This window comes from Phacochoerus africanus, chromosome 13, assembly GCF_016906955.1.
Source record: "Phacochoerus africanus isolate WHEZ1 chromosome 13, ROS_Pafr_v1, whole genome shotgun sequence".
Taxonomy (NCBI): domain Eukaryota; kingdom Metazoa; phylum Chordata; class Mammalia; order Artiodactyla; family Suidae; genus Phacochoerus; species Phacochoerus africanus.
Window position 1 is genome coordinate 11,493,427 of NC_062556.1, and position 14,056 is coordinate 11,507,482.

Here is a 14,056-nt window from a genome sequence, read left to right on the forward strand (position 1 = left end):
GTGCCATTCATGTACTACATATATCAGTAGTTTCTGAAATACCTCATAGATTTTTAATATTGGTTTAAAGTGTAACGTAGTTTAGACAGTGTTACCCAATGATGGACATGACTACTAATGGTTTATATTAGCTGAAAGCTGTACAATCATCCAAGGACTCTGTTAGTGTTAGAATAATAATTTACCAAGACAATTACCACATACTAGAATTTTTTTGCAGCTCTAATTCAGTATTATTAATAATGGATAAAATTGCACTTTTCTCAGGGCAGCGGGGAATTATTTCAATGAATATTTCAGCACATTATTTTAATCATTGTTCCACCAAATCCAAGTGGGCAATATTTTATAGTTCTTAATTCAGTCTACTAAGAAGCCATGGTCATTAAATTGCAAACTATTTGTAGTAAGGTCTATCCTGTGATTTATAAGCCTTGTTAAAAACAGTGTAAAAGAATGCAAACTGTGCCATTAATACTTGTAATTTGATGCTGCATTTGTTGCTAAACTCCCAGTGATTAATGTTTTTAGTAGAAGGGAGAACATTGTAAAGAAAGCAGGACTGAATGTTATAATGCCTAAAATATGAGAATGTTACTATTTTAAGTTTTGTTCTTTTGTAGAGGAAACGTGTATACAAACACAATTGTAAAATATAAATACCTCTAAGATTATCTTAATTTTCTAATGAGACCAAAGGAATAAATATTTAATTTTGTCATTTATTAATTTAAAAGATGTAAATTTATCATCGTTTGTAATATATAATGCCATTCGTGTTCGTGACGGATTGAATTCTATAAACAGAAAATGTATGAAACTTTTAAAAATTTATTTCGTAAACGATCTGTGAATTTAGGTGACTTGAAAAGTGCATTTCCAGTTCACATTGTTGTCGATAGTTATTATTCTTTTTAATTTTCCCATTCTTAGCCAGTTGCACGATTTCTGGCGTTTGGATTACTGGGAAGATGATCTTCGTCGAAGGAGACGGTTTGTCCGTAATGCATTTGGCTCCACTCATGCTGAAGCGTTGCTCAAAGCTGCAATAGAGTACGGTGAGTAACAGTGCCTCTCACACAGAGATGCTTGTGGATGTGAGGTGGGGACTCTTCTAGGTTGATCAGTTTTTTTCCACCAGCATTTAAAATTCTCTATATCTTGTGGTTGCAAGAGTGGGGAGGGTGGGAGTTGGATGGACCAGGAGTTTGGGGTTAGTAGATGCAAACGATTACATTTAGAATGGAGAAGCCATGAGGTCCTGCGGTATAAGCACAGGGAACTATATCCAATCTCTGTGATAGAATGTGATGGAAGATAATATGAGAAAAAGAGTGTGTATTTATGTATGACGGGGTCACTTTGCTGTACAGCAGAAATTGACACAACATTGTATATCAACTATACTTTAATAAAAAGTTTAAAAATGAAAAATAAAATTTTCCATGTCGTAGGTCAACAGTGTTACGTTCTGCTTTATCCTTCAGATCATTTAGGTTACGCTTTATCGATCCAAGATTTCCCCATTTGGTATATTAGATGCTTCAGTTTCTTTGTAATAGATTAGAAGACCCTGCATAGTTGGTTATTACCCAACATCCTTCTCGTATAGCCTAACATAAGAGTGAACTCATTTTCCTTCTGAGTACTTTTCAAACTTTGATCTTTCAAACTTTTTCACTGAAAAGAAGAAAAAAATGAACTTTTGTTATTATATATTCAGATTTATATATTTCTAATTATAATTTATATGTGCATGTGTGTATAGACACAAATGTCTGCTGTGTGAGTATATGTATGTACATGCTGTATATATATATGTGCACAGATAGGTGTGCTGCTATATATACATATAGCAGTACATATATGTGTGTGTGTGTATATATACTTGTGTATTTAACTGAAACAAATGTGTTATTAATAATCTCGTTACATGGCATTCTCTAATTTGACCCTATTCCATTCTATTATTTTCAGTCTAATAAAGTAAATCATGCCTCAATATCCCTGTTTAAGTTCCCAACCTTCCAGTGGATTGCAAATAAATTTTGAAAAAGAGCATCCTACATTATAGAGATCATCAATTTTGTGACACTACAGTAGACTTATAGTCTCAATTGTCCTTTATAAAATGTGCAATAAATAGTAAATATCAAAATAATTTTTGTATTTTAATAAAAATGCTTCTACTCTAGAATCCTGTCCACCAAGAAGTATGCATAAGACTGTTCTATCTATCCACCTATTTTCAAATGTTCTAACAAGTTTGAGTTTGATTAATCATATCATAATTTTATAAATCAGAAAATACTATTATTAAACACTGTCCATATATTTTTGTTATTAACTACTTTTCTTCTCACAATCACTTATATTTATATTTATTTGAGAGTAATGAATGAGCCATATGCTTTCAAATTTATCATAGTTTATAACATAGAATGCCATTTGTATTCTTGATGGATTGAACAGGGAAAATATTTAATCCTAATAAAAAGAAAATGTGCAGAGCTTTTAAAATTTACTATGTGAGTAGTCTGAACTTATATAACTTAGTAAGGCTCAAAACATAAATATTTGAGGATTTCACATGAAACTATTATACCTAAGATAAAGTTACAAATTAACTTTATACAATGAAAGTAACTACAGGAGAGAATATGGTAAAAAAAAAAAAATTACAGCTGACTTGTACAGTAGGGGATTTCTTTAATCAACTCAAAAAAAAAAAAAAATCACCTAAGGTTTAGCACCCAAGGATCTAGCACTACCTTAAAATAGGTTATTATCGTTATGCTCTTATGGGAAGAGATTCTTAGAAATAGTTACTTAAAGTGGCATGCTTTATAATTTGAAATGAAAATTTTGAAACTTCATTTCACCCAACCATTTAGGCTTTTTCACCAATTCATCTTGAATTCACCTCATTTGAAATTAGAAACATCTAGACACAATTTGTAGCAGAGTTAGGCTAGAGTGATATTACTAGTGACACTGAGTTGCCAAAACTTTAATTAAGTGGGATTCACATTTTACTACGTTCAGCATGCGTCAGGTTTCTTTTAAAAGGAGTCTCTTAGAAAAATATTTCTTTTGGTTCTTTATAAAAATGAGTGCCTTGACTTTTATGTTCAGTTTGTAAAATGTCTTTATTATTAAGCCTGTGCCAAAGCTTAAGCCAGTGCCAGTGTCAGAAGAAAAATTTTTTAAAAATTAGCATCTTTTTTAAGACTGATTCTCATGTTTTAGAAACATAGCAACCATCGTTAGTAAATCTAAACTAAAAAATACTATTCTAAGTTTGAAACACATGACGAAAGATATGGGTGATGCTAAACTTCCTCCGTGTGTAGTATAAGTGTATTTTAAAATATGTAGTGGTTTATGAGCTTTAAACCCTGGGTCATCAGCAGTATTCAGAACCTAGTATCCCTCCTGAGTTGGCTTCTTTGATAAAAGGAAAGTAGGGTATGAACAAAGGCCAAGTATATGCCATAAAATATTCAGCACATCGACGTGGTACCCATTGCAGAATTACTGTGTTTCCATTCTCGGGGTTAAGGTTGTGTAGTGGAAGACAAAAGAGAACTCAAACAATTCTACCTTCAAACACAGTCCTAGAGCACACCTCTTCCACTTCACATCTGTGGACTCTTGGCAGCAGGTAGAGAGTAGAGAGTAAAATATGGAAGATGGGAGGAGGTAAGTGGAAAGTGCTCCCTGGAGGGATCTGTGCATGAAAGTAGAAGGAGGCACTGCAAATTGCCAGGAGAGAAACATAGTATTATATCTTCTTCCAAACTCTTCATATGCCTTCTAACCTATGTACGAAGCATTTCTTCAGAAGAAATAGGAAGTAAATGTCAGTCATTATTACAAAGCACTTCATCCAATAAAAAATAGATGTCGAAAGACTTAATTGAAAACATATTCTGTATATTTTAGAGAAAGCTTTTGTATTCACAGAACATTCATATAAAAGTAGCAAAACCCAGCCCATCTTCTGGCTACTCTGCCTGCCATTAAACATGTGTTCTAAGTACCTTAAAGTCTGGCAGTGTATAGACTAACATCCAGATGATTTAATGTTTTGGTTTGTGTAGACAGAGATAAAGGGTATATTTATAGCACAAACCTTCAAATTTTCTAGAACAAACTGAAATTCAATTTTTCCTCCCTCTGTATTAAATAGTTATGGTATTTCAGATTTTATCTTGAAAGTTAAACATTTAATGCACAGAAACTCTGCTGTGATCTGCAGTCGAAATTTTTTTCTATTCATCTACATCATGACAACTAAATTGTTTTAGGAACAAAGGAATATTTTATAAACGGAACTTTCAGTATGGCTAGAAGTATTTGAATCAATGATCGAAGTTTTCAGAATTTTAAACAAGTTGTACAAGCTGAGGGAATAATTTAAAATTACTTAAATAGGGAATATTTACATGGCTATCAAAGCAATCCCTGCAGTTTGCTCACCTGTCATGTCTCTGTTTCTGTAGTGCATTGTTTTAAGAATCTGAGCCTAGGAGCCATGTCTCAGTGGTTAAAAAACCTGACTAGTATTCCTGAGGATGCAGGTTTGATCCCTGGCCTTGCTGAGTGGGTTAAGAATCCAGCATTGCTGTGAGCTGTGATGTGTAGGTCACAGATGCGGCGTGGATCCCAGGTCCCTGTAGCTATGGTGTGGGCTGGCAGCTGCAGCTCCCATTAGACCCCTAGCCTGGGAACTTCCATGTGTCATGGGTGCAGCCCTAAAAAGACAAAAAAAAAAAAAGAATGTGAGCCTATATTAATATAATATAACTAAAACTGAATTTGCAAACATAATGTTTTAATAAAAATGTTTTGAATCACTTGACTTTTCCTCAGTCAGTCAAACATTACAGATTAAATTATAGTTAAACTTTCATGTGATGGACAGAAGCATTTAGCTGTAATTTAAATTTCATGATACTCTTTTTAGGCAATTTATTTGGAGCCACAAAACAAATTTATTAACAATATTTTCTTTTAAATGAGTAAAAGTATTGAATATATTTTCAAGGAGACATAAAGGACAGTTGTTTTATTTCATATTTACTTTGAAAAGCTTTCTCTTCCATTTCATTATTAAAACTTTGGGTTGACCTTTTTCGGTTGGAAAACATCCGTAACACTGATGGAGTTTTTCATGCTTCTTAGTAATACTAATGAGTTGAATAATTTATGAGGTTGTCATGTGCAAAAGATTTGGTGTGATTTGATATACTTTCAGCCTCTGGTGTTGGAATGTGATTAATAAAAACCTAGAGGCGTGTGATTTTTTTTCCTGGTGTTTAAAGCTCTAATTTCATATGTATTGAATGTGTTATTTAGGTGTTTTCTCATAATAAAATCTCATACAAGTGCAAATTTAATTGATTAGTAGAAATTTTACAGACCGTAGCAATGGAAGAACATAAGGAAAATATTTTAGAACTCATAAATTCATCTTGTGACCTGCAAGGTTTTCTTATTCAGGGCAAATTAGCTAATAAGGAAATGATTGAAAAAGAAGGATTTTGTATATTGTTTGTATATTTAAATAAAACCTAGACTAGACAAATTCTGGTGCACTTCTCGTGCTGAACGATTATGCTGTCAAAGAATAGTATAAAATCTTAATAAGTTTGGTCGTCTTTGTTGACTGTCAATTATCATTTAGGACTCTCTTTCCCTTCCATGAAATTATAGTGGAACAATGTTTCATCAGAGCCTAAGATCTCAAGCTCCCCATGTCTGTGATCAAAGACATCATCTTAAATAGGTCTGATCTGGCGTCACAGAAGAGGGCAGGCTGTTTTAGCCGGAGGAAAAAAAAACATGGAGCAAAAATGACAAAGTTAATCAGTCATTTCTTTGGCCATAAATAATAAGATATGCTGAGAACTGCAAATGAGAACATCCTTAGGTTCCTCAGAGATGTGTCTGCTTAACACCTGATTTATCTAAGCTTGTGAAGCCATCAAGATATGACCTTGATGAATAAAAAGCAGCTCTGTAATGAATCTGGAATTAAATTAGTTCTGATGGTGTATGCATGGCTACTGTAATGTGCTACTTGCAGTCATCAAGAAATAAGAAAAGCACTGAGAATAAAAAATACCAGTGCAGCTGTATACAGTTGCTGAGAAAGGAGCTTCAGATTATGACTTCATTTATTCTGACTCTAATTTTTTGAGTTTACACTTAGAGTATTTGAGAAAGATGATTTGATTTTTTTTAACCTAATAATCTATTATTTGTACCATGTAGCATTTCTAGCAAACATCTTATTAATGTTCATTGATAAGTCTATTTTAGTTGGTGTATTATTAATTAAATCTTCAAATAGGGAATGAAATAGATGAGCTGATTATTATTAAATAATTTATTGAAAAGTTAATAATGTAAATTTTTATGAAAGAGAGAAGAATCATTTTCAGCTCTTTTTGATGCCAATGTCATATTTCAATATCATGATCTTGGTTTTGTAGCCTCTTAAAATAATTAAAATGGATAACATAAATGCTTATTATGAAATATAAACTATCTTATATTATTATTAAAATGAATAATAATTCATTTAAATTACAAAATATGTTTATAAAATACATTTTGAAGATTTTATATAACAGCATTTTCATATCAGCAAAGATTATCAACAACTTCTCTGTTTTTATGTTGAAGCTTCAGATGATAAGCTTTAAAGAGATTTGGAGGGAGTTCCCATCATGGCACAGTGGAAATGATTGCGAGTAGGAACCATGAGGTTTCGGCTTCGATCCCTGGCCTCGCTCAGTGGGTTAAGGATCCAGCATTGCCAAGCTGGCATTGCCGTGGCTGTGGTGTAGGCCAGCAGCTGCTGTAGCTTCAATTGGACACCTAGGCTGAGAACCCCCGTATGCCACAAGTGTGGCCCAAAAAAAGGGAAAAAGGAAAAGAAAGAAAGTGATTTGGAGGAATCAAGTAGCTTCATTAATTTAAAAGTATTTATTGAATATCTTCTACATGCCATGCATGTGCTAAATGTTGGCTTCCGAGACTGAGACACAGTGTCTGCCTTCAAACAGCACATAGTTCAGTGCAATACTTTTTAGCAAGGTCAGTTTGCACTTCCAGCATCTAAAGGGTAGAGACAAAAAATGCTACTGAAATATCCTACCATTCACAAGACAGCTCTCCAGAATGATAACCAAAATTAAGCCCCAAATGTCAGTAGTACAGAGGTTGCAAAATCCTGGTTTAGTGCAAGGAAATAAGCAATTATCATGGAGGGAGGTAGTACTTCATAAAGGAACACAGGGAAAGATAACTGACTCTGGCTCAGTCGGTTGGAGTTGGCTTCACAGAAACACCTGTGAACTCACTTAAGAAAAAATAAGGAATTTACCAAATGAGCATGCAAGGGAATAACGGAAAGCGTCCAAACGTGGAAGATAATTGATTCATTTCAAAGAATGCACACAGTATTTTAACCACATTCATTCATCCTTTTCAGTAGCAACACTGAAGAATAATAGTCTATAGAATAGGTCTGTAAGTGTAATATTTTCAAATTCTGAAATAGTTTTTTGATGCCTGTACTTCACTCCAGTTAGAGCATCAAAACGTATTAAAGATCAGGAAGCAGGAGTTCCCGTCGTGGCGCAGTGGTTAACGAACCCGACTAGGAACCATGAGGTTGCAGGTTCGATCCCTGCCCTTGCTCAGTGGGTTAACGATCCGGCGTTGCTGTGGGCTGTGGTGCAGGTCACAGACGCGGCTTGGATCCTGCGTTGCTGTGGCTCTGGCGTAGGCCGGTGGCTGCAGCTCCAATTCGACCCCTGGCCTGGGAACCTCCATATACCGCGGGAGCGGCCCAAGAAATAGCAACAACAACAACAACAAGACAAAAAGACAAAAAAACAAAACAAAACAAAACAAAAAGATCAGGAAGCAGCAAAATTATATTAATTGATCTATTGCTAAGTGGCGTAAAACTACTCATAATCTTGCTAATATTTTTAGACTAGTTTTATAAGTTGTACACAAAATCACACTTATAGTTACAATACAGCATGATAGATATTTTCACCAAGGTCTATTAAAAATGCTGTGTGAGCTCAGTGAAAGGGGTTTCCTAACAGAAGAAATAAATTGCAGCTAGACTTGAAGGGGTGAATGGAGATCTTCCCAAGCCAGTAAGTGAGGTGATGACAATGTGGGAAAAAGAACCATATCATACAATGTACTGTGTCCAGGACCAGAAAATGGTGCTGTGTGATGGAAGCCAGGATAGAATGGGTAGATCATACACAGATGAGACTGAAAGGCTGTTTCGAGCTACACTGAAAAGGGATTTGTCAATAGGGAGAGCCAGTAAAGGATTTTTATTTGAGGAAATAACAGACCATAGAAATTAAGTGGCATATTGAGAAATGGTAGATAGAGCAAAAACTCAGTCTAAATACCATTCTCTCTCCATACAGTGCTGCTATAGATACATTTAGAATGTTCCTAAGTGAAAAGGCATTATTGAATGTTTCCCCTCTCTAAAGTTTACCTGCTAAATTTTGGCCTCCTTGTGTATCCTTTCATCTGCAGAGATTTATCAATGTAGATGAACTCAGTGTTATTCATAGACTATGCATTCAATGTCATTTATTTATTTTATTTTATTTTATTTTTGTTTTAGGGCTGCACCCATGGCATATAAAAGTTCCCAGGCTAGGGGCTGAGTCAGAGCTACAGCTGCTGGCCTACACCACAGCCACAGCAATGCCAGATCCGCGCTGTATCTGTAATCTGCACCACAGCTCACAGCAACACCAGATCCTTAAGCCACTGAGCGAGGCCAGGGATCGAACCCTCGTCCTCATAGATACTAGTTGGGTTCTTAATCTGTTGAGCCACAACAGGAACTCCCTCAACATCATTTATAAAAACATAATTTAAAATATCTTTGGTGTTTTTAAAAGTGCTTTATATCTTCTATACTAGCACCAACTCTGAGTTATTCCATTTTTTATAATTAAAGAGAAATTCCTATTTATTACTCCTTCCTTCCCTGTCTCTGAGCCAGTTGCTTACTATCCAGAACATCTCCTAACCCCATTTCTCAGAGTTTTAAAGTAAATTTTCCACACTGAATTTTGTGACAGGCTTCAAAAAAGAAACACTAAGCATCATTCCCCAGGTTAGTGCCATCCAATGCCAGACGAAGTCTCCCCACTCTCTCAGCCCTCGTTCAGGTTGTTCAGTTATTCTTCTCTTTCATTCCAAAAGTTGCCAAAACTTTCTTCCTTCCATTCTGCTATTCATCTGCTATCTACACCTCTTGACGCATGATGAAAGGTTTTCCTTTGCTTTTCCCTTCCTTCCTTCCTTCCACATTCCGTTCCTTCCTGAAAAGAAGCAGGGTCATTGTTGAAAATCTAAAAAGTGCCAAAAATTTTTAAGGGGGTGGGGGTGTGGGGGAGTCATTCATAGACAACCACGTAAAGATGTATGTATTTCGTGCTAGTCTTTTTCTAAGAATACTTGAACATGGGGACCAAGCACTATGCTCTTCACTTAGTCATAAGATGGATAAATAATGCCGTATCTCTGATCCTTATAGTAAGAGGGTTCCAAACTGGCCCAAGTTTTCTATATGTTTTACCATTTTTTTCCACAAGTAATGTGTGCTGTGTGATTTTTTAAAGTAATGAAATTCTATTTAAAACATTTTAAAATTGCCCTAACTTTTAAATGGCTGATCAAAATCCTACCACATAATATTCAATCTAAAATGAAGAGATTCTACATTTATCATCATGTATATCCTTAAAATATGGCTTATCAAAATTTCCTTTAAAAAGCATAGAATGCAGTTTTCTACATTCACTCCATTAAGAAGATTAAGTTAGCATTTCATACTTATATAGTGCTGCACTTAAATTCAATAATATTTTCTTTCACCTTTTTAATTACATTTTTTTCTGTTTAAAATGCTGTTTATGAATATCCTCTTTGTTGGTCTGCTCTAAGAAATATTGCTTACATATGAATATTTCGAATTAGAAATAAATGAAATTCCATTTTTGCTGTCAGAACCAAATTGTAAAAATGCATTGCATGTCTTTGAAAATCAGTATACTCTATTAGCAGGCCTGTCGGTATAAAAAGTGCGTTCCATTTCCACCTCTTGCTCCAATAACCTTTTCTGTGTTACTCTGAGGCAGTTCATATAATCAGAGTATATTGTCAGCTTACTGGAGTTGGGGAAGCATGAAATGAAAATCACGTTAATATTGATCCAATTCTTTTACTTGCAAGTGTCCCTGATGTCCTTTTCCGTAGAGCAATAACTGTTGATGTTAGGCAGCCATTTTCTTTTATTTCTCATCGTTGGAAAGTCATTTACAAGCGTAACTAATCTGAATGAGAATTTACCACTTAGAATAATAATCGGTGAACACTCCATCTTAATTAATGCCCATATTGCTAATTCTGCATGTTTGTTCTGCCCCTGAAATACTTTCTCTGAGCTTTTCAAAGAACAGCCTACCTGCAAATATAATGTTTATGTCTAGTTTAAAACAATCAAAAACAGGTCCTAGTTCCTCATTGGTAAAAGCACAAAGGATGCTTAGGGATGTCCTAAACTGGACCATAAATAGTAACTGAATCAATTACTGATTCAGGTAAAGATTACCATTTCTGAATCCAATTCATTATAAATTTGACCCTGATATCTTGGTAGTTTTACGATGGTACAGATAATCTTGGTTTTGGATTATAAAATATATTCTTTGTTAACAAAAATGAATTGAAGTGAGAACTATGGTTAAATCCGATGCATTCAGACTAAAGTACTAAGAAAGGAGGGTTTTGATGACCCAACTATCTAGATTTTTTATCTGTATTTATTAAATATGGTCAATAACTATAGATTTTTACTTAAAATATGCTTGAAACAACAAATAGAAACTGTCTCTTTGACTAGAAATAGTCTGTATCATTTATGGAAATATTTGCTTTCATAAAGATTTTGTATATAAGGCAAGGCTCCTGACACAACATTAGGTATAAAAGAGAAGAAAAGATGCTTGAGGTTTCTAGTCATTTTGTCCAATAGTGTTTTTTATTCAATATCACTAATAGTTTTTATCATTAGGATTTTTCTATTGCAAAGGCAGGTTTTTTTTCCCCTTTAATCCTATTCTGTGCAGATGGTTTTTTCACTCTTTAGTATTCAGCAAGTCTTTCATTTTATGTCATCATCGTTTGTGTTTCTTAAGAAGGGAAATTCTATGTCTGTGCTATAAAGTCAAATGCAAAATTTAATTTTGAATTTAAATTATTTACAAAGAAAAACATTTACTTTTCAGTAAATGATTGTTAGGGTAAAGTTCTTTCTATATCTATATCTACTGCTTTTATCTAACATCGAGATTGATATAAAATATTTTTTGAATGTAGGTTTCTCAATGTAACAAAAACATTCTTTCATTTTTTTGAAATGTTCAAAATTGTAAACTTCTCAGGAATATATTGGTTCATATGTATTATTGCATGAGATCATATTGCCATGTCTAATATAGTTAGTTGGCAGATATATTTATCTTAAAATCTTTTCCTTTTGGTGGAAATTAAATAATATCATTTGGAGTTACCCAAAGCATTGTTCTGTAAAGGTAATTGTTGTTCTGATTTCAACTTTAGTGAGAAAAAGTAATCTTTACTTTAAAATTTCCCAAAGTATTCATATGTCATTAATACTCCTAAAAGAAAGTATTTAGGTTTGAAAGTGAACTGCAGCTTTTTCTCTTACTTACATAAGGGTAGATTTTGTCAAAGTACATTCTCCAAGCTAAAAATGTTGTGAAATGGTGTATATGGAAAAGAATTTCTCCTCCAAAGCAGAATGCCATCTTAAACTGATCTCAAGATGTTTAGAAACAGTAGAATCTCCTAATATTATATTTAGATAAAATTAAAAATGAGACTAAATTTCCATTCCTCCCATCTCCTTGATAAAAGTACATATTAAATGAATCATCTATATTATTCTGAAAACAAATTCTAGTGTCAGCTTCGTTGAGAAAGTAGTTCTTTTCCTTACTCAAGATATTGAGACTATTTATAATCTTAAAATGCCTATGTGCAAAATCAAAAGTGCATGTCACATACATTGACGCTTATGTAATTTATTTAATAATATCTTTAAATGAATAATATGGTTATTGAGAGAAAACAGTTTTTAATTTAAGCTACTTACCCTCCATTCAACTTTACAAACACTTCATGGTACCTGCCTTATGCTATATCCTTGCTGTTTCCAGGAAAGCATCAGATCTAGTGGAGGAGTCGAAGACTTCTCTTGCCTAGTAATGAATATAAACTGTTGCCACAGCCTGGAGGAAGGGAAAAGATTGATCCCACCTGAAGAAAAGGAAACTATAGTTTGTTGGGTACCCATTATTGATTAGATATTGTGTTAATAAGACCTTAGGCACATTCGTTATCTTATTTGAGTTTTTCAGTCTTCACATCAACCTGCTTTTTTTCTCCTTTACGTAAATCGTAGGCAGCATTATTATAAGCCACAGAGCGTGGGCTGTGTTTTTGTTCCGTTTCAAATTGTGGGTTTAGTAAATTCTGCTAATACACTCTTTTTAATTTATTATCATTTTGACAAACATTTTGAGGGCTTATTATATAAATAATACTCACACATTTCAAAGGATTTTAGCATCCATTGTCTCATTTTAACATTGAAATAATCCTGTGAGATTTCAGTTAATAAATACTTAGTTCTCTTTCAACAGGCTAGGAAATTGAGGTCAAGAGACTGGCCAGGATATGTATTTTAAATATGTTCTTAATAAATGTTTGCAGGAAAAATAAAATAAGAATTGCAAATCACAGAGTCCACCTTTCTTGGTTTTGAAGAAACTGTAAAGGACATAAAGAGAAAAGTAACTTAAGTACTGTGCACATAAACTGATTAAAATGAAAATTATGTTAGATTTTCATGTACTCAACAAAAATTTATTGATTGCCACTTTTTTTAACACTTGGTGCACTGGAAAGTAAAGTCTAATAAGAGAATACCTTAATACAAGACTGGAGAAAAAAGATCAAAAAATAATGATGCTATATTAACTTATTTATAAGATATAAAACTTATACAGCAAAGAGAATAATCAGCTAAACTGAATCCTGATGAACAGGACAGGTGAGAGAATTCCATGTAAAAGAAATTACACATGTTAAACTTAAAGGTTTGAAACAGAGTGACATGTTTGGGAACAAAAGCATTCAGCTCTTGGGGAGTATAAGGTGTGAAGAGGTCAAACTGGTAAATTAATGAGATTAAATGTGCAGGGGCCAGATCATGAGTCTTAGACCATGCACTTAAATTGTACAGATAAAATAACACTGAAATTTATTCTTACATAGTGTATGTACAAAATATAGGTAGATACACATAGCATTCATATATCATTTTAATAAGTGAAAATTAAAGTCATATTTCCCTACTCAGTGCAGAATAACTAATAACTATAGTATGAAACTGGTAAGAATCTGATGCTACATTAAAAGTGTCTCATTATGGATTCATATTTTTCTTTTTGGGCTTTAGCCACACAGACGTGATTTCTGGTTTACCTATTGTTATAAATTACTTTTTTCTTTACTTGTATGTATGTTTTAGAGTTGACTATAGAATAGTTCCTCAAACAGAAATAAACTACTGTGTATTCTTTTTCTTCACATTGTCCATAGAAAAATACGTGGTAGGCAGATGAACTAATTTCTTTGCCTTGATTACCCAGACTTTCCATTTAGACATATTCTCTCACCATTATTAAGTTAATATCCCCAATTGGTCATGTCTGTATTTTAACTTATACATATTTTAAATGACAATAAAACTTTTAAATAATAATTAGTATTTTAGTAGTAATAATGCTAGAGTGTAGTAACTACTAAAAACAGAAACATTTTAGTTTTCTTGTTACATTTGAAATATACTTTGTTTCACATGGATCTTTATTTATTAAGAGAAATATTATGAAAGAGG

At 33.4% G+C, this 14,056-nt stretch overlaps 1 protein-coding gene across 8 annotated transcripts in view; it reads left to right on the forward strand.

Annotated features, from left to right (window-relative positions):
• The window catches only part of NBEA (neurobeachin), a 636,767-nt gene that overhangs the window by 391,679 nt on the left and 231,032 nt on the right, over nucleotides 1–14,056 (forward strand). For all 8 annotated transcript variants that reach the window (XM_047756277.1, XM_047756280.1, XM_047756278.1 and 5 more), the window contains one exon: nucleotides 934–1,058. In XM_047756277.1, coding sequence (XP_047612233.1) covers nucleotides 934–1,058 — 125 coding nt within the window. The remainder of the gene's footprint in view (nucleotides 1–933; nucleotides 1,059–14,056) is intronic.